The sequence below is a fragment of the Oncorhynchus tshawytscha genome, unplaced genomic scaffold, assembly GCF_018296145.1.
Source record: "Oncorhynchus tshawytscha isolate Ot180627B unplaced genomic scaffold, Otsh_v2.0 Un_contig_4047_pilon_pilon, whole genome shotgun sequence".
NCBI classification, from domain to species: domain Eukaryota; kingdom Metazoa; phylum Chordata; class Actinopteri; order Salmoniformes; family Salmonidae; genus Oncorhynchus; species Oncorhynchus tshawytscha.
Genome location: NW_024609572.1, coordinates 164,250 through 187,500, shown reverse-complemented (window position 1 = coordinate 187,500; position 23,251 = coordinate 164,250). Strand labels below are relative to the sequence as shown.

Sequence of the window (23,251 nt, the reverse complement as noted above, 5' to 3'; positions counted from 1 at the left end):
CCCTGACCACTGAACCCTGACCCCTGACCCCTAACTAGAGGTCGACCGTTTAATCGGAATGGCCAAGTTTTCATAACAATCGGAAATCGGTATTTTTGGGCGCCAATTTTTTTATTTATTTTTTATACCTTCATTTAACAGTTCCTCGTTCAGGGGCAGAACGACAGATTTTTACCTTTTCACATTGTCAGGATCCAATCTTGCAACCTTACAGTTAACTAGTCCAACGCTCTAACCACCAGCCACTCATTGCACTCCACGAGGAGCCTGCCTGTTATGCGAATGCAGTAGAAGCCAAGGTAAGTTGCTAGCTAGCATTAAACTTATCTTATAAAAAACAATCAATCATAATTACTAGTTATAACTACACATGGTTGATGATATTACTCATTTATCTAGCGTGTCCTGCGTTGCCTATAATCGATGCAACGCTGGGGGATGATTTAACAAAAGCACATTTGCGAAAAAGCACAATCGTTGGACGACTGTACCTAACCATAAACACCAATGCCTTTCTTAAAATCAATACACAGAAGTATATATTTTTAAACCTGCATATTTAGCTAAAAGAAATCCAGTTTAGCAGGCAATATTAACCAGGTGAAATTGTGTCACTTCTCTTGCGTTCATTGCACGCAGAGTCAGGGTATAACGTTATGCAACAGTTTGGGCAGCCTGGCTCATTGCGAACTAATTTGCCAGAATTTATACGTAATCATGACATAACATTAAAGGTTGTACAATGTAACAGGACCCGTTAGATAAAATACCGAACGGTTCCGTATTACACTGAAATAATAAACTTTTTGTTTTCGAAATTATAGTTTCCGGATTCGACCATATTAATGACCAAAGGCTCGTATATCTGTGTGTTATTATGTTATAATTAAGTCTATGATTTGACAGAGCAGTCTGACTGAGCGGTGGTAGGCAGCAGCAGGCTCGTAAGCATTCATTCAAACAGCACTTTAGTGCGTTTTGCCAGCAGCTCTTCGCAAGCACAGCGCTGTTTATGACTTCAAGCCTATCAGCCTAATGGCTGGTGTAACCGATGTGAAATGGCTAGCTAGTTAGCTGGGTGTGCGCTAATAGCGTTTCCAATGTCACTAGCTCTGAGCCTTCTGGTAGTTGTTCCCCTCCGCTGCTTCGAGGGTGGCTGTTGTCGATGTGTTCCTGGTTCGAGCCTAGGTAGGGGCGAGGAGAGGGACTGAAGCTATACTGTTACACTGCCAATACTATAGTGCCTATAAGAACATCCAATAGTCAAAGGTTAATGAAATACAAATGGTATAGAGGGAAATAGTCCTATAATAACTACAACCTAAAACTTCTTACCTGGGAATATTGAAGACTCATGTTAAAAGGAACCACCAGCTTTCATATGTTCTCATGTTCTAAGCAAGGAACTTAAACGTTAGCTTTCTTACATGGCACATATTGCACTTTTACTTTCTTCTCCAACACTTTGTTTTTGCATTATTTAAACCAAATTGAACATGTTTCATTATTTATTTGAGGCTAAATTGATTTTTTTAATGTATTATATTAAGTTAAAATAAGTGTTCATTCAGTATTGTTGTAATTGTCATTATTACAACTACTTCTTTTTTTAAATCGTCCGATTAATCGGTATCGTTTTTTTTGGTCCTCCAATAATTGGTATCAGAATCGACGTTGAAAAATCATAATCGGTCGACCTCTACCCCTGAACCCTGACCCCTAACCACTAAACCCTGACCACTAAACCCTGACCTCTAACCCCTGACCACTGAACCCTGACCCCTGATCACTAAACCCTGACCCCTAACCACTGAACCCTGACCCCTGACCTCTAACCCCTGACCACTGACTCTGTGTGTGTAGGTGAATAAAGGTGTAACTCTGGTGGATCTGCTGTCGTTTTCCAACGAGCTGGAGGCCCAGGCAGACCTTCTGGTGAGTCTCCTAACCCCTAGACCCTAACCCCTAACGAGCTGGAGGCCCAGGCCGACCTTCTCGTGAGTCCCCTAGATCCTACCCCCTGGACCCTAACCCCTGGACCTTACCCCTAGATATAGATATAGACCCTGTAACACGATATAGACCCTGTAACATGATATAGGCCCCCAAATGAATATTGATATGGTGAGGCTAAATGCTAATGCTACGTCCTATGTGTGAATATTGATATGGTGAGGCTAAATGCTAATGCTACATCCTATGTGTGAATATTGATATGGTGAGGCTAAATGCTAATGCTACGTCCTGTGTGTGAATATTGATATGGTGAGGCTAAATGCTAATGCTGTGTGTGAATATTGAGATGGTGAGGCTAAATGCTAATGCTGTGTGTGAATATTGAGATGGTGAGGCTAAATGCTAATGCTGTGTGTGAATATTGAGATGGTGAGGCTAAATGCTAATGCTGTGTGTGAATATTGAGATGGTGAGGCTAAATGCTAATGCTACGTCTTGTGTGTTAATATGGATATGGTGAGGCTAAATGCTAAATGCTACGTCCTGTGTGTTTGTGTGTAGCCGCGGGGAGCTCTAGAGAATGCTTTGAAGGGTCATGCCAGCAGCATACGTCAGATCCACAGAGAACAGGTCGTCCCTATGGAGCAGGCCATGGTAAACCCACACACCCCGACGCACACTCACATACACACACACACGTACTCACATATACACACTCACACAAACTCACACACACACTCACATATACACACACACACACACGTACTCACACTCACACACACACATACACACACGTACTCACATAAGTACTCAGATACACACACACACACATATATACACATAAACAGTCTTTCTCCCAAAGACCTGGTAAGAGACAGCTTGACTGATTTCTGTTCTTCCCCAATGTTCCTGCTGTTCTCTCTCTCTCTCTCTCTCTCTCTCTCTTTCCCTCTCTACGTTCCTGCTGTTCTCTCTCTCTCTCTCTCTCTCTCTCTCTCTCTCTCTCTCTTTCCCTCTCTTTCCTCTGTTCTCTCTCTCGTTCCTGCTGTTCTCTCTCTCTCTCTCTCTCTCTCTCTCTCTCTCTCTCTCTCTCTCTACGTTCCTGCTGTTCTCTCTCTCTCTCTCTCTCTCTCTCTCTCTCTCTCTCCCTCTCTCTACGTTCCTGCTGTTCTCTCTCTCTCTCTCTCTCTCTCTCTCTCTCTCTCTCTCTCTTTCCTTTCTGTTCCTGCTGTTCTCTTCTCTCTCTCTCTCTCTCTCTCTCTCTCTCTCTCTCTCTCTCTCTCTCTCTCTCTCTCCCTCTCTCTCCTGCTGTCTCTCTCTCTCTCTCTCTCTCTCTCTCTCTCTCTCTCTCTCTCTCTCTTTCCCTCTCTACGTTCCTGCTGTTCTCTCTCTCTCTCTCTCTCTCTCTCTCTTTCCCTCTCTACGTTCCTGCTGTTCTCTCTCTCTCTCTCTCTCTCTCTCTCTCTCTTCTCCCTCTCTACGTTCCTGCTGTTCTCTCTCTCTCTCTCTCTCTCTCTCTCTCTCTCTCTCTCTCTCTTTTTCCTCTCTACGTTCCTGCTGTTCTCTCTCTCTCTCTCTCTCTCTCTCTCTCTCTCTCTCTCTCTCTCTCTTTCCCTCTCTACGTTCCTGCTGTTCCTGCTGTTCTCTCTCTCTCTCTCTCTCTCTCTCTCTCTCTCTCTCTCTCTCTCTTTCCCTCTCTACGTTCCTGCTGTTCTCTCTCTCTCTCTCTCTCTCTCTCTCTCTCTCTCTCTCTCTCTCTTTCCCTCTCTACGTTCCTGCTGTTCTCTCTCTCTCTCTCTCTCTCTCTCTCTCTCTTTCCCTCTCTCTTCCTCTGTTCTCTCTCTCTTCCTGCTCTCTCTCTCTCTCTCTCTCTCTCCCTCTCTACGTTCCTGCTGTTCTCTCTCTCTCTCTCTCTCTCTCTCTCTCTCTCTCTTTCCCTCTCTACGTTCCTGCTGTTCTCTCTCTCTCTCTCTCTCTCTCTCTCTCTCTCTCTCTCTCTCTCTCTTCCTCTTTCCCTCTCTACGTTCCTGCTGTTCTCTCTCTCTCTCTCTCTCTCTCTCTCTCTCTCTCTCTCTCTCTCCCTCTCTACGTTCCTGCTGTTCTCTCTCTCTCTCTCTCTCTCTCTCTCTCTCTCTCTCTCTCTCTTTCCCTCTCTACGTTCCTGCTGTTCTCTCTCTCTCTCTCTCTCTCTCTCTCTCTCTCTCTCTCTCTCTCTCTCTCTCTCTCTCTCTCTCTCTCTCTCTCTCTCTCTCTCTCTCTCTCTGTCTCTCTCTCTCTCTCTCTCTCTCTCTTTCCCTCTCTACGTTCCTGCTGTTCTCCCCCCTCGGTTTCTCTTCTTGTCTTTCTTTCTCACTAATATTCACATATAAATGGTGGCCCAGAAATTTGTCCGAGCGCGGGTAAGCTTGGTGTCTGTGTTTGTGTATATTTCTACACCGAGCTTCAGGACTATTCACACCCCTTGACTTTGTTGTTGTGTTACAGCCTGAATTTAAAATGGATTACATTTAGATTTTGAATCAGTGGCCTATACACAATAGCCCATAATATCGAAGTGGAATAATGTTGTTGTTTTTTCTAAATGTTTACAAAAGTAATTAAAAATGAAAAGCTGAAATGTCTTGAGTCGATAAACAACCCCTTTGTTGTTATGGCCTTCATAAGTTCAGGAGTAAAGATGTGCTGAACAACGTTTGAGGTTGATTACACCCTGTGTACAATAATAGTGTTTAACATGGTTTTTGAATGACTACCTCATCTCTGTACCCCACACATACAATTACACTATATATACAAAAGTATGTGGACACCCGTCAAACTAGTGGATTTGGCTATTTCAGCCGTTGCTGACAGGTGTATAAAATTGCGCACACAACCATGCAGAGACAAAAACTGTCAGTAGAATGTTTATTATTGTGAAGGGGAAACGTCTAGGAGCAACAACGCCTAAGCCGCAAAGTGGTAGGCCACACAAGCTCACAGAACGGAACAACAGAGTGCTGAACAACGCAGCATGTAAAAATCATCTGTCCTCGGTTGCAACGCTCACTACCGAGATCCACACTGCCACTGGAGGCAACGTCAGCACAACAACTGTTCGTCGGGAGCTTCATGACATGTGTTTCCATGGCCGAGCAGCCGCACACAAGCCTCAGATCACCATGTGCAATGCCAAGCGCCGTCTGGAGTGGTGTAAAGTTCACGGCCATTGGACTCTGGAAATACGTTCTCTGGAGTGATGAATCACACTTCAACATCTGGCAGTTTGACGGACGAATCTGGGTTTGGCGGATACATGGAGAACGATACCTGCCCCAATGCATAGTGCCAACTGTAAAGTTTGGTGGAGGAGGAATAATGGTCTGGGGCCTGGTTTTCATGGTTCGGGCCCCTTAGTTCCAGTGAAGGGAAATCTTAACGCTACAGCATACAATACATTCTAGACAATTCTGTGCTTCCAACTTTGTGGCAACAGTTTGGGGAAGGCCCTTTCCTGTTTCAGCATGACAACGCTCCAGTGCACAATGCGAGGTCCATACAGAAATGGTTTGCCGAGATCGGTGTGGAAGAACTTGACTGGCCTGCACAGAGCCCTGACCTCAACCCTATCGAGCGAATTTGGGATGAATTGGAACGCCGACTGTGAGCCAGGCCTAATCGCCCAACATCAGCGCCCGACCTCACTAACGCTCTTGTGGCTGAATGGAAGCAAGTCCCTGCAGCAATGTTCCAACATCTAGTGGAAAGCCTTCCCAGAAGAGTAGAGGCTGTTATAGCAGCAATGTTCCAACATCTAGTGGAAAGCCTTCCCAGAAGAGTAGAGGCTGTTATAGCAGCAATGTACCGACATCTAGTGGAAAGCCTTCCCAGAAGAGTGGAGGCTGTTATAGCAGCAAAAGGGGGAACAACTCTATATTAATGTCCATGATTTTGGAATGAGATGTTGGACAAGCAGGTGTCCACATACTGTTGGTCATGTAGTGTATCTGAAAGGTGTATGATATAATGTGATATATAGCATGTATACTGGGTACTACTTTATGTTGATACTGAGGAACCTACCTAGAGCATTGATACCATTATATAGCATGTATACTGGGAACTACTTTATGTTGATACTGAGGAACCTACCCAGAGCATTGATACCATTATTTAGCATGTATACGGGGAACTACTTTATGTTGATACTGAGGAACCTACCCAGAGCATTGATACCATTATTTAGCATGTATACTGGGTACTACTTTATGTTGATACTGAGGAACCTACCTAGAGCATTGATACCATTATATAGCATGTATACTGGGAACTACTTTATGTTGATACTGAGGAACCTACCCAGAGCATTGATACCATTATTTAGCATGTATACGGGGAACTACTTTATGTTGATACTGAGGAACCTACCCAGAGCATTGATACTGATGAACCTACCTAGAGCATTGATACCATTATATAGCATGTATACTGGGTACTACTTTATGTTGATACTGAGGAACCTACCCAGAGCATTGATACCATTATTTAGCATGTATACGGGGAACTACTTTATGTTGATACTGAGGAACCTACCCAGAGCATTGATACTGATGAACCTACCTAGAGCATTGATACCATTATATAGCATGTATACTGGGTACTACTTTATGTTGATACTGAGGAACCTACCCAGAGCATTGATACTGATGAACCTACCCAGAGCATTGATACCATTATTTAGCATGTATACTGGGTACTACTTTATGTTGATACTGAGGAACCTACCCAGAGCATTGATACTGAGGAACCTACTCAGAGCATTGATACCAATTGAGTACTGCGCCTACTCATGAATGTTCTGTGCTTGAAGTTTAGTTTGAAGGATAAAGTCATGTAAACGGTGTCTCTGTTTCCAGTGTCATTATTACTGTTTGTGTAGCAACAACACAACATTAGGTTCCTCAGTCCAGCAGTGAATTTATAACACAGATTCAACCACAAAGACCAGGGAGGTTCAGATGTTGACTATCCATTTGAGCATGAGGAAGCATGCATCCTGTTTGCAACAAGGCACTAAAGTAATGTTCCAAAACAGGCATCCTGTTTGCAACAAGACACTAAAGTCATACTGCAAAACATGTGGCAAAGCAAATAACTTTTTGTCCAGAATACAAAGTGTTGTTTGGGGCAAATCAAATACAACACATTACTGAGAATTGCTCTCCATATTTTCAAGCATAGTGGTGGCTGCATCATGTTATGGGTGTGCTTGTAATTGTTAATGATGAGGGAGTTTTTCAGGATAAAAGAGAAACAGAATGGAGGCACAGGCAAAATCCTAGAGGAAAACCTGGTTCAGTCTGCTTTCCACCAGACACTGGGAGATTAACTCACCTTTCAGCAGGACAATAACCTAAAACACAAGGCCACATCTACACTGGAGTTGCTTACCAAGAAGACAGTGAATGTTCCTGAGTGGAATAGTTACACTTTTGACTTAAATCTACTTGAACATCTGTGGAAAAATCCTGGAAATGGTTGTCTAGCAATGATCAACAACCAATTTGACAGAGCTTGAAGAATATTTTAAAGAATAATGGGCAAATGTTGCACAATCCAGGTGTAGAAAGAGCTTAGAGACTTATCCAGAAAGACTCACAGCTGTAATCACTCTTAGAGACTTACACAGAAAGACTCACAGCTGTAATCGCTATTAGAGCCTTACCCAGAAAGACTCCCAGCTGTAATCACTCTTAGAGACTCACCCAGAAAACTGTAATCACTGCCAGAGGTGCTTCTACTAAGTATTGACTCAGGGGTGTGAATACTTATGTACATTAGATATTTCTGTATTTCATTTTCAATAAATGTTCTAACATTTCTCAAAACATGTTTTTAATTTGTCATTATGGGGTTTTGTGTATCGATGGGTGAGAATAAAACATCTATTTAATCCATTTTGAATTTAAATTGTAAGACAACTAAATATAAAATAAGTCAAGGGGTATACTTTCTGTGTGTGTGTATATACCAGTCAACGGTTTGGACACACCTACTCATTCAATGATGTTGTTGTTCTGAACAGCGTTGTGTATTTGTGTTGTGGTACTCGGTGTTTGTTGTGATGTTGTTGTTCTGAACAGTGTTGTGTATTTGTGTTGTGGTACTCGTGTGATATTTCTATTAGTTTTAAAAAATATATATATTATTTTATTTTTAAAATTCCGTTTAGCTTCAGTTAGTTTTCAGACTTGATTTGCTACTTTTTATTCACTTTTAGTTTTGAGGCAGTAATACATAAGGTGATCGTCAGATCAATGGTTAGTTTAGGTTTAAATGATAAAGTAATGATCAATGGATTTAAAATGAATAGCACTGGTGAATGAATGGGTTAGACTGGTGGATGAATGGGTTAGACTGGTGGATGAATGGGTTAGACTGGTGGATGAATGGGTTAGACTGGTGGATGAATGGGTTAGACTGGTGGATGAATGGGTTAGACTGGTGGATGAATGGGTTAGGGTTAGACTGGTGAATGATGAATGGGTTAGACTGGTGAATGAATGGGTTAGGGTGGATAAACTGGTGGATGAATGGTGGGTTAGACTGGTGAATGGTGAATGAATGGGTTAGGGTTAGACTGGTGAATGAATGGGTTAGGGTTAAACTGGTTAAACTGGTGGATGAATGGGTTAGACTGGTGGATGAATGGGTTAGACTGGTGGATGAATGGGTTAGGGTTAGACTGGTGAATGAATGGGTTAGGGTTAGACTGGTGAATGAATGGGTTAGGGTTAGACTGGTGAATGAATGGGTTAGGGTTAGACTGGTGAATGAATGGGTTAGGGTTAGACTGGTGAATGAATGGGTTAGGGTTAGACTGGTGAATGAATGGGTTAGGGTTAGACTGGTGAATGAATGGGTTAGGGTTAGACTAGAATGGGTTAGACTGAATGGGTTAATGTTAGACTGGTGAATGAATGGGTTAGGGTTAGACTGGTGAATGAATGGGTTAATGGGGGTTAGACTGGTGAATGAATGGGTTAGGGTTAGACTGGTGAATGAATGGGTTAGGGTTAGACTGGTGAATGAATGGGTTAGGGTTAGACTAGTGAATGAATGGGTTAGGGTTAGACTGGTGAATGAATGGGTTAGACTGGTGAATGAATGGGTTAGGGTTAGACTGGTGAATGAATGGGTTAGGGTTAGACTGGTGAATGAATGGGTTAGGGTTAGACTGGTGAATGAATGGGTTAGGGTTAGACTGGTGAATGAATGGGTTAGGGTTAGACTGGTGAATGAATGGGTTAGGGTTAGACTGGTGAATGAATGGGTTAGGGTTAGACTGGTGGATGAATGGGTTAGGGTTAGACTGGTGGATGAATGGGTTAGACTGGTGAATGAATGGGTTAGGGTTAGACTGGTGGATGAATGGGTTAGGGTTAGACTGGTGGATGAATGGGTTAGACTGGTGAATGAATGGGTTAGGGTTAGACTGGTGGATGAATGGGTTAGGGTTAGACTGGTGAATGAATGGGTTAGGGTTAGACTGGTGGATGAATGGGTTAGGGTTAGACTGGTGAACACACATGGTGGAAGGGAACTATCTCTCATGTTTACACCAACCCAATGCTTCTTTAGGAGTACATGTAAGAAGAATCAAGTTAGCAACCCAGATCATTGTTTCCCTGTTAGCTAGTGAGCTATCTGTAGAGATCTATCTGAAACATGGCCCTCTTCAGTAACTAGACCTATCTGAAACATGGCCCTCTTCAGTAACTAGACCCATCTGAAACATGGCCCTCTTCAGTAACTAGACCCATCTGAAACATGGCCCTCTTCAGTAACTAGACCTATCTGAAACATGGCCCTATTCAGTAACTAGACCTATCTGAAACATGGCCCTCTTCAGTAACTAGACCCATCTGAAACATGGCCCTCTTCAGTAACTAGACCCATCTGAAACATGGCCCTCTTCAGTAACTAGACCCATCTGAAACATGGCCCTCTTCAGTAACTAGACCTATCTGAAACATGGCCCTCTTCAGTAACTAGACGTATCTGAAACATGGCCAGATTCAGTAACTAGACCTATCTGAAAAATGGCCAGATTCAGTAACTAGACCCATCTGAAACATGGCCCTCTTCAGTAACTAGACCCATCTGAAACATGGCCCTCTTCAGTAACTAGACCCATCTGAAACATGGCCCTATTCAGTAACTAGACCTATCTGAAACATGGCCTTTACTGGCAACATTTACCTGCCAGATTCAGTAACTAGACCTATCTGAAAAATGGCCCTCTTCAGTAACTAGACCCATCTGAAACATGGCCTCCTCCTCTCTTCCAGAGCACCCTCAGCCAGAGCATCCGGCTACTGCAGAGGACAGCTAAGGAACTACCTGTGAGAACACACACGCACACACACACACACAGACACACACACACACACACACACACCCTAACTCACCTGTCTCTCTCTCTCTCAGGTGAAGGTGACTAACGTCCTTAGTGCCATCGACGAAGCAGAGTACCTCATCACACACAACGCTTCACGCGTGGTTAAACAGGTAAACACACTACGGACGGACGGACGGACGGTCGGACAGACACACATAATGCTTCACTACGGACAGACGGACAGACAGACACACACACAACGCTTCACGCGTGGTAAAACAGGTAAACGCACTACGGACAGACGGACAGACAGACACACACACAACGCTTCACGCGTGGTAAAACAGGTAAACGCACTACAGACAGACAGACAGACAGACAGACAGACAGACAGACAGACAGACAGACAGACAGACAGACAGACAGACACTCTAAACAACCTCTCGTTGTTCTGCAGGAGAGAGATGTGTACATGCAGAGCCTGGTTGGATACTTCAGACAGTACACAGACTGGGTCAAAAACTCTGTAAGTTATCAAGTTAGAGTTATATACTGCCGTTCTGAAGTTCGGGGTCACTAGAAGGCCGGCAGTGGAACACAGGAGTGATGGTTGCTGATAATGGGCCTCTGTACGCCTATGTAGATATTCCATTAAACATCAGCCGTTTCCAGCTACAATAGTCATTTACAACATTAACAATGTCTACACTGTATTTCTGATCAATTTAATGTTATTTAATGGACAAAAAATGTGCTTTTCTTTCAAAAACAAGGATGTTTCTAAGTGACCCCAAACTTTTGAATGCTAGTGTGTATATATATATATACATTTAAATTCCTGACATTTAATCTTAGTAAAAATTCCCTGGTTTAGGTCAGTTATAGGACCACCACTTTATTTTAAGAATGTAAAATGTCAGAATAATAGTAGAGAGAATAGAAAATGTGTGGGCAGAACTGAAAAAGCGTGTTTGAGCAAGGAGGCCTACAAACCTGACTCAGTTACACCAGCTCTGTCAGGAGGAATGGGTCAAAATTCACCCAACTTATTGTGGGAAGCTTGTGGAAGGCTACCCAAAATATTTGACCCAAATTAAACAATTTAAAGGTAATTCTACCAAATACTAATTGATTGTATGTAAACTTCTGACCCACTGGGAATGTGATGAAAGAAATAAAAGCTGAAATAAATAATTATCTCTAATATTATTCTGTACACTATTGTTCTGTTTAGCTAGATCTGTACCTCTCCTCCAGTCCCTCCAGTCCTAACCTCTCCTCCAAAATGTAATGTGTCCTAGCTGACAGGGGAGGTGTCTCAGTGTCAGCCCATCAGTAACCTCCATAATGTAATGTGTCCTAGCTGACAGGGGAGGTGTCTCAGTGTCAGCCCATCAGTAACCTCTCCTCCATAATGTAATGTGTCCTAGCTGACAGGGGAGGTGTCTCAGTGTCAGCCCATCAGTAACCTCCATAATGTAATGTGTCCTAGCTGACAGGGGTAGGTGTCTCAGTGTCAGCCCATCAGTAACCTCCATAATGTAATGTGTCCTAGCTGACAGGGAGGTGTCTCAGTGTAAGTAACCTCTCCTCCATAATGTAATGTGTCAGCTGACAGGGGAGGTGTCTCAGTGTCAGCCCATCAGTAACCTCTCCTCCACCTCCATAATGTAATGTGTCCTAGCTGACAGGGGAGGTGTCTCAGTGTAAGCCCATCAGTAACCTCCATAATGTAATGTGTCAGCTGACAGGGGAGGTGTCTCAGTGTCAGCCCATCAGTAACCTCTCCTCCATAATGTAATGTGTAGCTGACCTCAGTGTCAGCCCATCAGTAACCTCTCCTCCATAATGTAATGTGTCCTAGCTGACAGGGGAGGTGTCTCAGTGTCAGCCCATCAGTAACCTCTCCTCCATAATGTAATGTGTCCTAGCTGACAGGGGAGGTGTCTCAGTGTCAGCCCATCAGTAACCTCCTCCATAATGTAATGTGTCCTAGCTGACAGGGGAGGTGTCTCAGTGTCAGCCCATCAGTAACCTCCCATCAGTAACCTCTCCATAATGTAATGTGTCCTAGCTGACAGGGGAGGTGTCTCAGTGTCAGCCCATCAGTAACCTCTCCTCCATAATGTAATGTGTCCTAGCTGACAGGGGAGGTGTCTCAGTGTAAGCCCATCAGTAACCTCCATAATGTAATGTGTCCTAGCTGACAGGGGAGGTGTCTCAGTGTCAGCCCATCAGTAACCTCTCCTCCATAATGTAATGTGTCCTAGCTGACAGGGGAGGTGTCTCAGTGTCAGCCCATCAGTAACCTCCATAATGTAATGTGCTGACCTCAGCTGACAGGGTCCTAGCTGAGGTGTCTCAGTGTCAGCCCATCAGTAACCTCTCCTCCATAATGTAATGTGTCCTAGCTGACAGGGGAGGTGTCTCAGTGTCAGCCCATCAGTAACCTCCATAATGTAATGTGTCCTAGCTGACAGGGGAGGTGTCTCAGTGTCAGCCCATCAGTAACCTCCATAATGTAATGTGTCCTAGCTGACAGGGGAGGTGTCTCAGTGTCAGCCCATCAGTAACCTCTCCTCCATAATGTAATGTGTCCTAGCTGACAGGGGAGGTGTCTCAGTGTCAATCAGTAACCTCCATAATGTAATGTGTCCTAGCTGACAGGGGAGGTGTCTCAGTGTCAGCCCATCAGTAACCTCCATAATGTAATGTGTCCTAGCTGACAGGGGAGGTGTCTCAGTGTCAGCCCATCAGTAACCTCTCCTCCATAATGTAATGTGTCCTAGCTGACAGGGGAGGTGTCTCAGTGTCAGCCCATCAGTAACCTCTCATAATGTAATGTGTCCTAGCTGACATAATCAGTAACCTCCAAATGTGTCCTAGCTGACAGGGGAGGTGTCAGTAACCTCTCCTCCATAATGTAATGTGTCCTAGCTGACAGGGGAGGTGTCTCAGTGTCAGTAACCTCTCCTCCATAATGTAATGTGTCCATCAGTAACCTCTCCTCCATAATGTAAATGTGTCCTAGCTGACAGGGTCCTAGCTGAGGTGTCTCAGTGTCAGCCCATCAGTAACCTCTCCTCCATAATGAAATGTGTCCTAGCTGACAGGGGAGGTGTCTCAGTGGCAGCCCATCAGTAACCTCTCCTCCATAATGTAATGTGTCCTAGCTGACAGGGGAGGTGTCTCAGTGTCAGCCCATCAGTAACCTCTCCTCCATAATGTAATGTGTCCTAGCTGACAGGGGAGGTGTCTCAGTGTCAGCCCATCAGTAACCTCTCCTCCATAATGTAATGTGTCCTAGCTGACAGGGGAGGTGTCTCAGTGTCAGCCCATCAGTAACCTCTCCTCCATAATGTAATGTGTCCTAGCTGACAGGGGAGGTGTCTCAGTGTCAGCCCATCAGCCTGAATGTGTCCTAGCTGACAGGGGAGGTGTCTCAGTGTCAGCCCATCAGTAACCTCTCCTCCATAATGTAATGTGTCCTAGCTGACAGGGGAGGTGTCTCAGTGTAAGCCCATCAGTAACCTCATTGACTCCATGGAGATCGTTGCCTGCAGCTTCATAGTTGACTCAGTGGTAAGATACACAGGAGCTGTCGGTGTGTGTCTGTGTGTGTCAGTGTGTGCTGTTTGTGTGTGCTGTCTGTGTGTGTGTCAGTGTTTGTGTGTGTATGTGTGTGTGTGTCGGTATGTGCTGTGTGTCGGTATGTGCTGTTTGTGTGTGTCGGTGTTTGTGTGTGTGTCGGTATCTGCTGTGTGTCGGTGTGTTTGTGTGTTTGTCGGTATGTGCTGTGTGTGTTTGTCGGCATGTGCTGTGTGTCAGTATGTGCTGTGTGTGTTTGTTGGTATGTGCTGTGTGTGTGTGTCGGTATGTGCTGTGTGTCGGTATGTGCTGTGTGTGTTTGTCGGTATGCGCTGTGTGTGTGTGTCGGTATGTGCTGTGTGTGTGTGCCGGTATGTGCTGTGTGTGTTTGTCGGTATGTGCTGTGTGTGTTTGTGAGTATGTGCTGTGTGTCGGTATGTGCTGTGTGTGTTTGTCGGTATGTGCTGTGTGTGTTTGTCGGTATGTGCTGTGTGTGTGTGTTGGTATGTGCTGTGTGTCAGTATGTGCTGTGTGTCGGTATGTGCTGTGTTTGTGTGTCAGTATGTGCTGTGTGTGTTTGTCAGTATGTGCTGTGTGTGTTTGTCGGCATGTGCTGTGTGTCAGTATGTGCTGTGTGTCGGTATGTGCTGTGTGTGTGTGTCAGTATGTGCTGTGTGTGTTTGTCAGTATGTGCTGTGTGTCGGTATGTGCTGTGTGTGTTTGTCGGTATGTGCTGTGTGTGTTTGTCGGTATGTGCTGTGTGTGTGTGTTGGTATGTGCTGTATGTCGTGTGCTGTGTGTGTTTGTCAGTATGTGCTGTGTGTCGGTATGTGCTGTTTGTGTGTGTTGGTATGTGCTGTGTGTCAGTATGTGCTGTGTGTGTTTGTCGGTATGTGCTGTGTGTCAGTATGTGCTGTGTGTGTTTGTGTATGTGTCGGTGTGCGTGTGTCGGTATGTGCTGTGTGACGGTGTGTGTGTTGGTATGTGCTATGTGTGTGTGTGTCGGTGTGTGTGTGTGAGGTTATGTCTCTGTGTGTGTTGTTCTGGTTTGGTCTGAGTTAATGTTATATATCTCTGTGTTATAGAACACGTTCTGGTTCGGTCTGGGTGGTTGCTGTGTGTTCCTGGTTCCCAGCATCATTCTGTCAGTCAAACTGGCCAAGTACTACAGGAGGATGGATACGGAGGATGTGTTTGAAGAGTAGGTACACACACACACACACACACACACACTTCTCTAGTGGCTATTTTCTAGTCTTGAAAACGCCGATCCAGCAGTGACTAGGATCTGGTTTCAAATGACCACAAAGGGAAAACAACAGGGTGGGTCCTCTTCTTGACAGACAACTCTCCCAACAAATCACGAGGCAGACAACTCTCCCAACAAATCACGAGGCAGACATGACAGACAACTCTCCCAACAAATCACGAGGCAGACATGACAGACAACTCTCCCAACAAATCACGAGGCAGACATGACAGACAACTCTCCCAACAAATCACGAGGCAGACAACTCTCCCAACAAATCACGAGGCAGACATGCCAGACAACTCTCCCAGCAAATCACGAGGCAGACATGCCAGACAACTCTCCCAACAAATCACGAGGCAGACAACTCTCCCAACAAATCACGAGGCAGACAACTCTCCCAACAAATCACGAGGCAGACATGACAGACAACTCTCCCAACAAATCACGAGGCATACATGACAGACAACTCTCCCAACAAATCACGAGGCAGACATGACAGACAACTCTCCCAACAAATCACGAGGCATACATGACAGACAACTCTCCCAACAAATCACGAGGCAGACATGACAGACAACTCTCCCAACAAATCACGAGGCATACATGACAGACAACTCTCCCAACAAATCACGAGGCAGACAACTCTCCCAACAAATCACGAGGCAGACATGCCAGACAACTCTCCCAACAAATCACGAGGCAGACAACTCTCCCAACAAATCACGAGGCAGACATGCCAGACAACTCTCCCAACAAATCACGAGGCAGACAACTCTCCCAACAAATCACGAGGCATACATGACAGACAACTCTCCCAAGAAATCACGAGGCAGACAACTCTCCCAACAAATCACGAGGCATACATGACAGACAACTCTCCCAACAAATCACGTGGCATACATGACAGACAACTCTCCCAACAAATCACGAGGCAGACAACTCTCCCAACAAATCACGAGGCAGACATGACAGACAACTCTCCCAACAAATCATGAGGCAGACAACTCTCCCAACAAATCACGAGGCAGACAACTCTCCCAACAAATCACGAGGCAGACATGCCAGACAACTCTCCCAACAAATCACGAGGCAGACATGCCAGACAACTCTCCCAACAAATCCAGAGGCAGACATGCCAGACAACTCTCCCAACAAATCCAGAGGCAGACATGCCAGACAACTCTCCCAACAAATCACGAGGCAGACATGCCAGACAACTCTCCCAACAAATCACGAGGCAGACATGCCAGACAACTCTCCCAACAAATCACGAAGCAGACATGACAGACAACTCTCCCAACAAATCACGAGGCAGACTTGACAGACAACTCTCCCAACAAATCACGAAGCAGACTTGACAGACAACTCTCCCAACAAATCACGAAGCAGACATGCCAGAACGTTGCGATTCGAAATCAAAGTTTGCAGATAAAAACACCTTTCAGTGAAGGTAGGGATCCGTAGTTAGAGTCATAATGGTACGTTCCCTCTCAGTCGGGTCAGCTCGGTACTCATTTCCCTCCTTCAGGGATCAGTAGTTAGTCATAATGGTACGTTCCCTGTCAGTCGGGTCAGCTCGGTACTCATTTCCCTCCTTCAGGGATCAGTAGTTAGAGTCATAATGTTACGTTCCCTGTCAGTCGGGTCAGCTCGGTACTCATTTCCCTCCTTCAGAGATCAGTAGTTAGAGTCATAATGGTACATTCCCTGTCAGTCGGGTCAGCTCGGTACTCATTTCCTTCCTTCAGAGATCAGTAGTTAGAGTCATAATGGTACATTCCCTGTCAGTCGGGTCAGCTCGGTACTCATTTCCCTCCTTCAGGGATCAGTAGTTAGAGTCATAATGTTACGTTCCCTGTCAGTCGGGTCAGCTCGGTACTCATTTCCCTCCTTCAGGGATCAGTAGTTAGAGTCATAATGTTACGTTCCCTGACAGTCGGGTCAGCTCGTGTACAACACAACTATGGGGAAATAAACAAATGTCATTGTATGCTGTAGATTTCCCTCCACTGGAACTAAGTGACCTAGTCCAAAACATGAAAAACAGCCCGGACCATTATTCATCTGCCACCAAACTTTACAGTTGGCACTATACATTCGGGCAGGTAGCGTTCTCCTGGCAATCCGCCAAACCCAGTTTCGTCCATGATTCATCACTTCATCACTCCAGAGAACGTGTTTCCAGAGTCCAATGGCGACGAGCTTTACGCCATTCCAGCTGGCGCTTGGCATTGTGGATGGTGATCTTAAGCTTGTGTGCGGCTGCCATGGAAACCCATTTCATGAAGCTCCCGACAAACCGTTCTTGCTTCCAGAGGCAATGTTGCAACCAACGACGGACGATTTTACCCGCTACACTCTTCAGCACTCGCCGGTCCCATTCTGTGAGCTTGTGTGGCCTACCACTTCGCAGCTGAACCATTGTTGCTCCTAGACGTTTCCATATCACAATAACAGCATTTACAGTTGACCGGGGCAGCTCAATGGATACCAGCCCGCAGACCCTGAATCTCTGGCTGTCAGATTGGACCTCTCAGGGCCCAAGCCATCAGACTCCAAATCTCTGGCTGTCAGATTGGACCTCTCAGCGCCCAAGCCCGCAGACCCCAAATCTCTGGCTGTCAGATTGGACCTCTCAGGGCCCAAGCCCGCAGACCCCAAATCTCTGGCTGTCAGATTGGACCTCTCAGGGCCCAAGCCCGCAGACCCCAAATCTCTGGCTGTCAGGTTAGACCTCTCAGTGCCCAAGCCCGCAGACCCCAAATCTCTGGCTGTCAGGTTGGATCTCTCAGGGCCCAAGCCATCAGACCTCAAATCTCTGGCTGTCAGATTGGACCTCTCAGGGCCCAAGCCCGCAGACCCCAAATCTCTGGCTGTCAGATTGGACCTCTCAGGGCCCAAGCCTGCAGACCCCAAACCTCTGGCTGTAAGATTGGACCTCTCAGGGCCCAAGCCATCAGACCTCAAATCTCTGGCTGTCAGATTGGACCTCTCATGGCCCAAGCCCGCAGACCCCAAATCTCTGGCTGTCAGATTGGACCTCTCAGGGCCCAAGCCATCAGACCCCAAATCTTTGGTCGGGGTGCCAAACCTGCCGGTGTACCTGGGATAACCTATCCATGGGATAATCAATCCCTGCGTAGTGGGAGTTGCCACAGGACCCCACCACAGCAGGTGAAGGATCTCCACAAATCAAGGTTAATTGGACCAATGGGGAGCCACAAGTGTTAACAGCAAGCCCCTGAGGCGCACCCTCTCCAACGACGGCTGAATCAGCTTCACGGGAGGAAATGTGTAAAGGAGGATCTGAGGCCAGTGAAGCGCTCAACTCCCTCATCGAGGAAAAACAGACGACAATGCAAGTTGTGTAATGTGATTTCTAAAGATCTGTCAGCCCTGCTGAAGATTTCCCTTATCTGGGAGAACACCACCCCTGAGAGTGGAGGCTAATCTGCACCCAAATTGAGGCAACCGGGGACATGTGTTTCCCGAAGTGAAAGCATGTGCACACTGCTCCCAGCAATAGGGAGCGATCCAGGTTGAGGAGGTAGTCCCTCCCCGTCCCCGTTGATGCACGCCACCACTGGCCCGACCAAAGCAGGGGAAAGCTCCTTAGTGTCAGATATACCGTTAGGATCTCTGGGTAATTGATATGCAGTGCGATCCACACCAATGTTGATACCCCCAGAATCGGTTGCCTTTCTTACAGCGCACTCCACCCTCAGGGGAATGTGTCTGTTGTGATCTGTTGTGATCCATCGGAGCCCCCTGACAATAGCAGAGGGTCCCAGCACTGGTTCATGGCCCATAGACCTGACACCCAAAGTGACCGGCTTAGGCTGCGAAATGCATCCAGGTGAGTGGTTAGCACTCAGCGCTGGAAGGGCCACATGAACAATAGCCCCAGGGGAACAACTTACATCACAGAAGCCATTGTCCCTAGTAGAAGTAAGGCGTAGGCACTGGCAACAACGCCCTTTGTGACATAACCAAAGTTTGGCTGAGCAGAGCCAGAACTCTGATACTCTCTGTGGGGATAGAAAAGCATGATACGCAAGTGAGTCTAGCTCAGGACCTAGAAACAGAATGCGCTGATGTGGAGTCAGACAGGTAACTTTTCTGGTTTCTTTGGAAGACTAGATACTGAATACGGGACAGTAGAATGGATGTGTGTTACATTCCTTGCTCCCTCGACGACTCTGGAGGCAGCTTGCTGAGGGCACATAGGTCTAGAATGGGGCGTAACGTCCTCTCCCTTTTCGGAACCAGGAAATACCGGCTGCACCAGCCATCTTGGATCTTCAACGGATTGCCTGCTTCTGGAGACGGGAGGATATTTCCTCCCTCAAAACCGGCGCTGAAGCCTCGGGAATAGTCGGCCTGATGACGCTGCAGAAGCGTGGAGGGACGAACAACAAGTTGTAGCCTGTTTCACCCCGACATCACATCACCGAACTTAGCAGGCATGAAAAAGAAAAGCCAGAAACTAGGTCCCCTACATACTGGTTTTGACCAGAAGAAAAATGACTGTTCAACCAATCTAGTAAATGAGTGTCACCTTGGAGTGATGCCTTGTTAATGTCCAAAAGCAGAAGTCACGTCATAGGCTCTCTCTCCATTTCCCCTGAAAACCCGGAACATCTGGCTGTTGGGGACCCTGCAGAGGCTACTATTCGTATGATCCAGGGTGACACTGCGCATGCCCGCCATTGGTCAGAGCAGACAGCGAGCCTCCCATGACTCTGAAGGGGCGGGACACCACTTTGTGGACTGGAAGAGATTGGAATTGGAAAAATAACCACCACTCTTGACAACTGTGAGTCTGAACATGGAGAAGGGACCCTTTTCATTGAACTCACATGCAGGAGACACGTTTTGAAACCCGTGAACACTGCGAAACTCAAGGTTGAAGAAACTGTATTGTGCCTTGGTTTGCCTAAAGCCCGGCCCTCCCTGGGTACCAGGGCTCAGTGATCAGTGACGTACCCTGATTGGCCACTTGGGGGTACTGTTGTCACAATGAGCCTCACTCGGTTAAGGCGGTAAGACGGTAACCGGCCGGCACCCAGCACCGGTAGAGACAACAATACATCAGCCTCAACTGTCAGTAAGAGTGTCCATGATTAAGTCTTTTAATGAAGAGATTGAGATAAGTGTTTGATGAGTGTTTGTTGCAGCTCGTTCCAGCGACCCAGCGAAGAGAGGCAAGCGGTGGGGCTTACCCACCGAGCCTGGCCGCCCTCTGTCTTCGGGTAGCCACCCGTAACCGGCAACAGAGCGTACATGAGCCGGGTTGAGCCGGGCAGCACAGACCTCACGCTCAGGCAGACATACCGCAACTATGACTCAGTCAAGGTACGAGCACCCAGGAGAGGAAGTCAGTATCAGAAATACCAAGGCCCCTCAAGAATGCTACAGGATTGTCAAGAGAACCTGTGCCGTGGAGTTTGGGAACAGCTGGGGACTGATACCGTCTCCTAGTCCACTGCTACTGATAACGTCCCCTAGTCCCAGTCCACTGCTACTGATACCGTCTCCCAGTCTCCTAGTCTCCTAGTCCCCTAGTCTCCTAGTCCCCTAGTCTCCCAGTCCCCTAGTCCCCTAGTCTCCCAGTCTCCTAGTCCCCTAGTCTCCTAGGCCCCTAGTCTCCTAGTCTCCCAGTCTCCTAGGCCCCTAGTCTCCTAGTCTCCTAGTCTCCCAGTCTCCTAGTCCCCTAGTCCCACACAAACTGATTAGAGCACCACGAAGCATCTCTTCTGTCCTTCTCTTTCTGTCATTGGTCTCTCTTCTATTCTTTCTCTCCTTCTCTACCTCTCTCCTCCTCTCCTCTCTCCTCTCCTCCCCTCTCGTCTCTCCCCTTCTCCCCTCCTCTCTCCCTCCCTCACTACTTGTGTATTTTGATGCTGTTAATAAATGTTCTGTTCTCTTCCTCAGGGGCCAAGAAAACTGGTAGAGAAACAAAGATGGGAAAGAGAACAAAACAACAACAACCCAAGAAGACAGAACTCTGCTGATCTCCGCCCCACAACAACCTGATTGGATAAGGACCTTAGCTGCCAGCCAATTACAGTAGCCCAAATGATGCCCTGTACGTTCCATCGCCCAATCACATCACTAGTTCTGTCAGACATCACCGTAGTTTCTGAACATTACACCTGTGTGAACGTGTTGGTGGATTATTTATATAGTTGATTTGATATATCAGAGTTATTATAGACACGTGTTCTGTTTGTTTCTACTCAGCTGGAACCACTGACTTATCTCAATGACTTGTACATTTTATACGCTTTCAACACCTTTGAAAGTTTTATATATTTTTTAATATAATATGTTAGCATGTTAGCGGACGCTAGCTACCAAACCATGTTAGCATGTTAGCAGACACTAGATACAAAACCATGTTAGCATGTTAGCTAGCGGACGCTAGCTGCTTGTTGTTTGACAGCTGTAACCATCGCATTGACTTTGATGTCATATCTGTGATGTCACTTCAGGCTCTGAATCTGTGAATAAAGATGTCAGTTCGCTGAGTTACGCCGTCTCCACTGTCTTTCGTCCTGCTGTCTGTCTGTCCGTCCATCTATACATAAACTCAGCAACAAACAAAAAAACGTCCTCTCACTGTCAACTGCGTTTATTTTCAGCAAACTTAACATGTGTAAATGTTTGTATGAACATAACAAGATTCAACAACTGAGACATAAACTGAACAAGTTCCACAGACATGTGACTAACAGAAATGCAATAATGTGTCCCTGGACAAAGAGGGGGGGGTCAAAATCAAAAGTAACAGTCAGTATCTGGTGTGGCCACCAGCTGCATTAAGTACTGCAGTGCATCTCCTCCTCAGTGCATCTCCTCCCCAGTTAGCTAACATAACATCCCTCTGTTATAGCCAGCTAGCTAACAGAGCATTCCTCTATTTGAGCAGGGTGTTTCAGTAGGCTAAACTAGCCAGCTGCATTTGCTAGCTAAGTAAGTGAAACTGAAAGTGAAAAAATTACACTCTCTCTCTGTCTCTCTCTTGCCTCTCCTTCATTTTTGAAAAAATACATTTGTTGAAAACTGTTCAACTATTGTCTTTCTCTCTCTTTGAGTCAACTACTCACCACATGTTATGCACTGCAGTGCTAGCTAGCTGTAGCTTGTGCTTTCAGTACTAAATTCATTCTCTGATCCTTTGATTGGGTGGACAACATGTCAGTTCATACTGCAAGAGCTCCGATAGGTTGGAGGACGTCCTCCTGAAGTTTTCATAATTACTCTGTAAGTCTATGGAATGGGGTGAGAACCAAGAGCCTCCTAGGTTTTGTATTGAAGTCAATGTACCAAGAGGAGGATGGAAGCTAGATGTCCTCCGGCTACACCATGGTGCTACCCTACAGAGTGCTGTTGAGGCTACTGTAGACCTTCTTTGCAAAACAGTGTGTTCTAATTAATTGTTTGGTGAAATATGAATATATTTAGTGTAGTTTTATCTAAAAAGGATAACTTTTGAAATGTTTAAAAATCTATATTTTTATGAAATTCATTGAGGAGGATGGTCCTCCCCTTCCTCCTTTGAGGAGCCTAAACTGGCTCAAAATATTTGTTGGTCTGATGTGAGTAATAAGGAGCATCCAGACGCTGCACTTAATGAGTTTATGAAATTGCTTCTTCCAATTATTGATAAACATGCACCTGTGGTGTTCCGCAGGGCAGCTCTCTAGGCCCTCTATACTTTTATAATGTTACCATTTGACCTGCCACTGGCAGTAAACAAAACCTCTGTGTCCATGTATGCTGATGATTCAACCCTATACACGTCAGCAACCACCGCTGTGAAATCACCCTAAACGAAGAATTGCACACCGTTTTAGAATGGGTGGCCAGTAATAAACTGGTCCTGATCTCTAAAACTAAGAGCATTTTGTATTTGATACAAATAATTCCCTAAGACGTCAGTGTAGTGTGAGCGAATCCCTCCCTCTTTTTATCTGTCATTTGATTAAAATGTTGTCCTGATTGATGCACTGTTCAGAGGAGACTGCGTGAATCAGGTATCCATGGTCGAATTGCTGCAAAGAAACCACTAC

At 45.9% G+C, this 23,251-nt stretch overlaps 1 protein-coding gene across 5 annotated transcripts in view; it reads left to right on the top strand.

Moving 5' to 3' along the window:
• Positions 1-21,706, top strand: part of prom1b (prominin 1 b) — a 53,736-nt gene extending 32,030 nt beyond the window's left edge. For 3 of the 5 annotated variants that reach the window (XM_042315970.1, XM_042315971.1, XM_042315968.1), the window contains 9 exons: positions 1,864-1,935; positions 2,518-2,610; positions 4,338-4,355; positions 10,287-10,340; positions 10,426-10,506; positions 10,794-10,862; positions 13,829-13,918; positions 15,010-15,125; positions 21,111-21,706. In XM_042315970.1, coding sequence (XP_042171904.1) covers positions 1,864-1,935; positions 2,518-2,610; positions 4,338-4,355; positions 10,287-10,340; positions 10,426-10,506; positions 10,794-10,862; positions 13,829-13,918; positions 15,010-15,125; positions 21,111-21,129 — 612 coding nt within the window. In that variant the 3' untranslated portion in view covers positions 21,130-21,706. Of the gene's footprint in view, positions 1-1,863; positions 1,936-2,517; positions 2,611-4,337; positions 4,356-10,286; positions 10,341-10,425; positions 10,507-10,793; positions 10,863-11,637; positions 11,805-13,828; positions 13,919-15,009; positions 15,126-21,110 lie in introns of those variants that run through there. The other 2 variants (XM_042315969.1, XM_042315972.1) reach the window with 2 other exon arrangements.
• Positions 21,707-23,251: the final 1,545 nt, after the last annotated feature.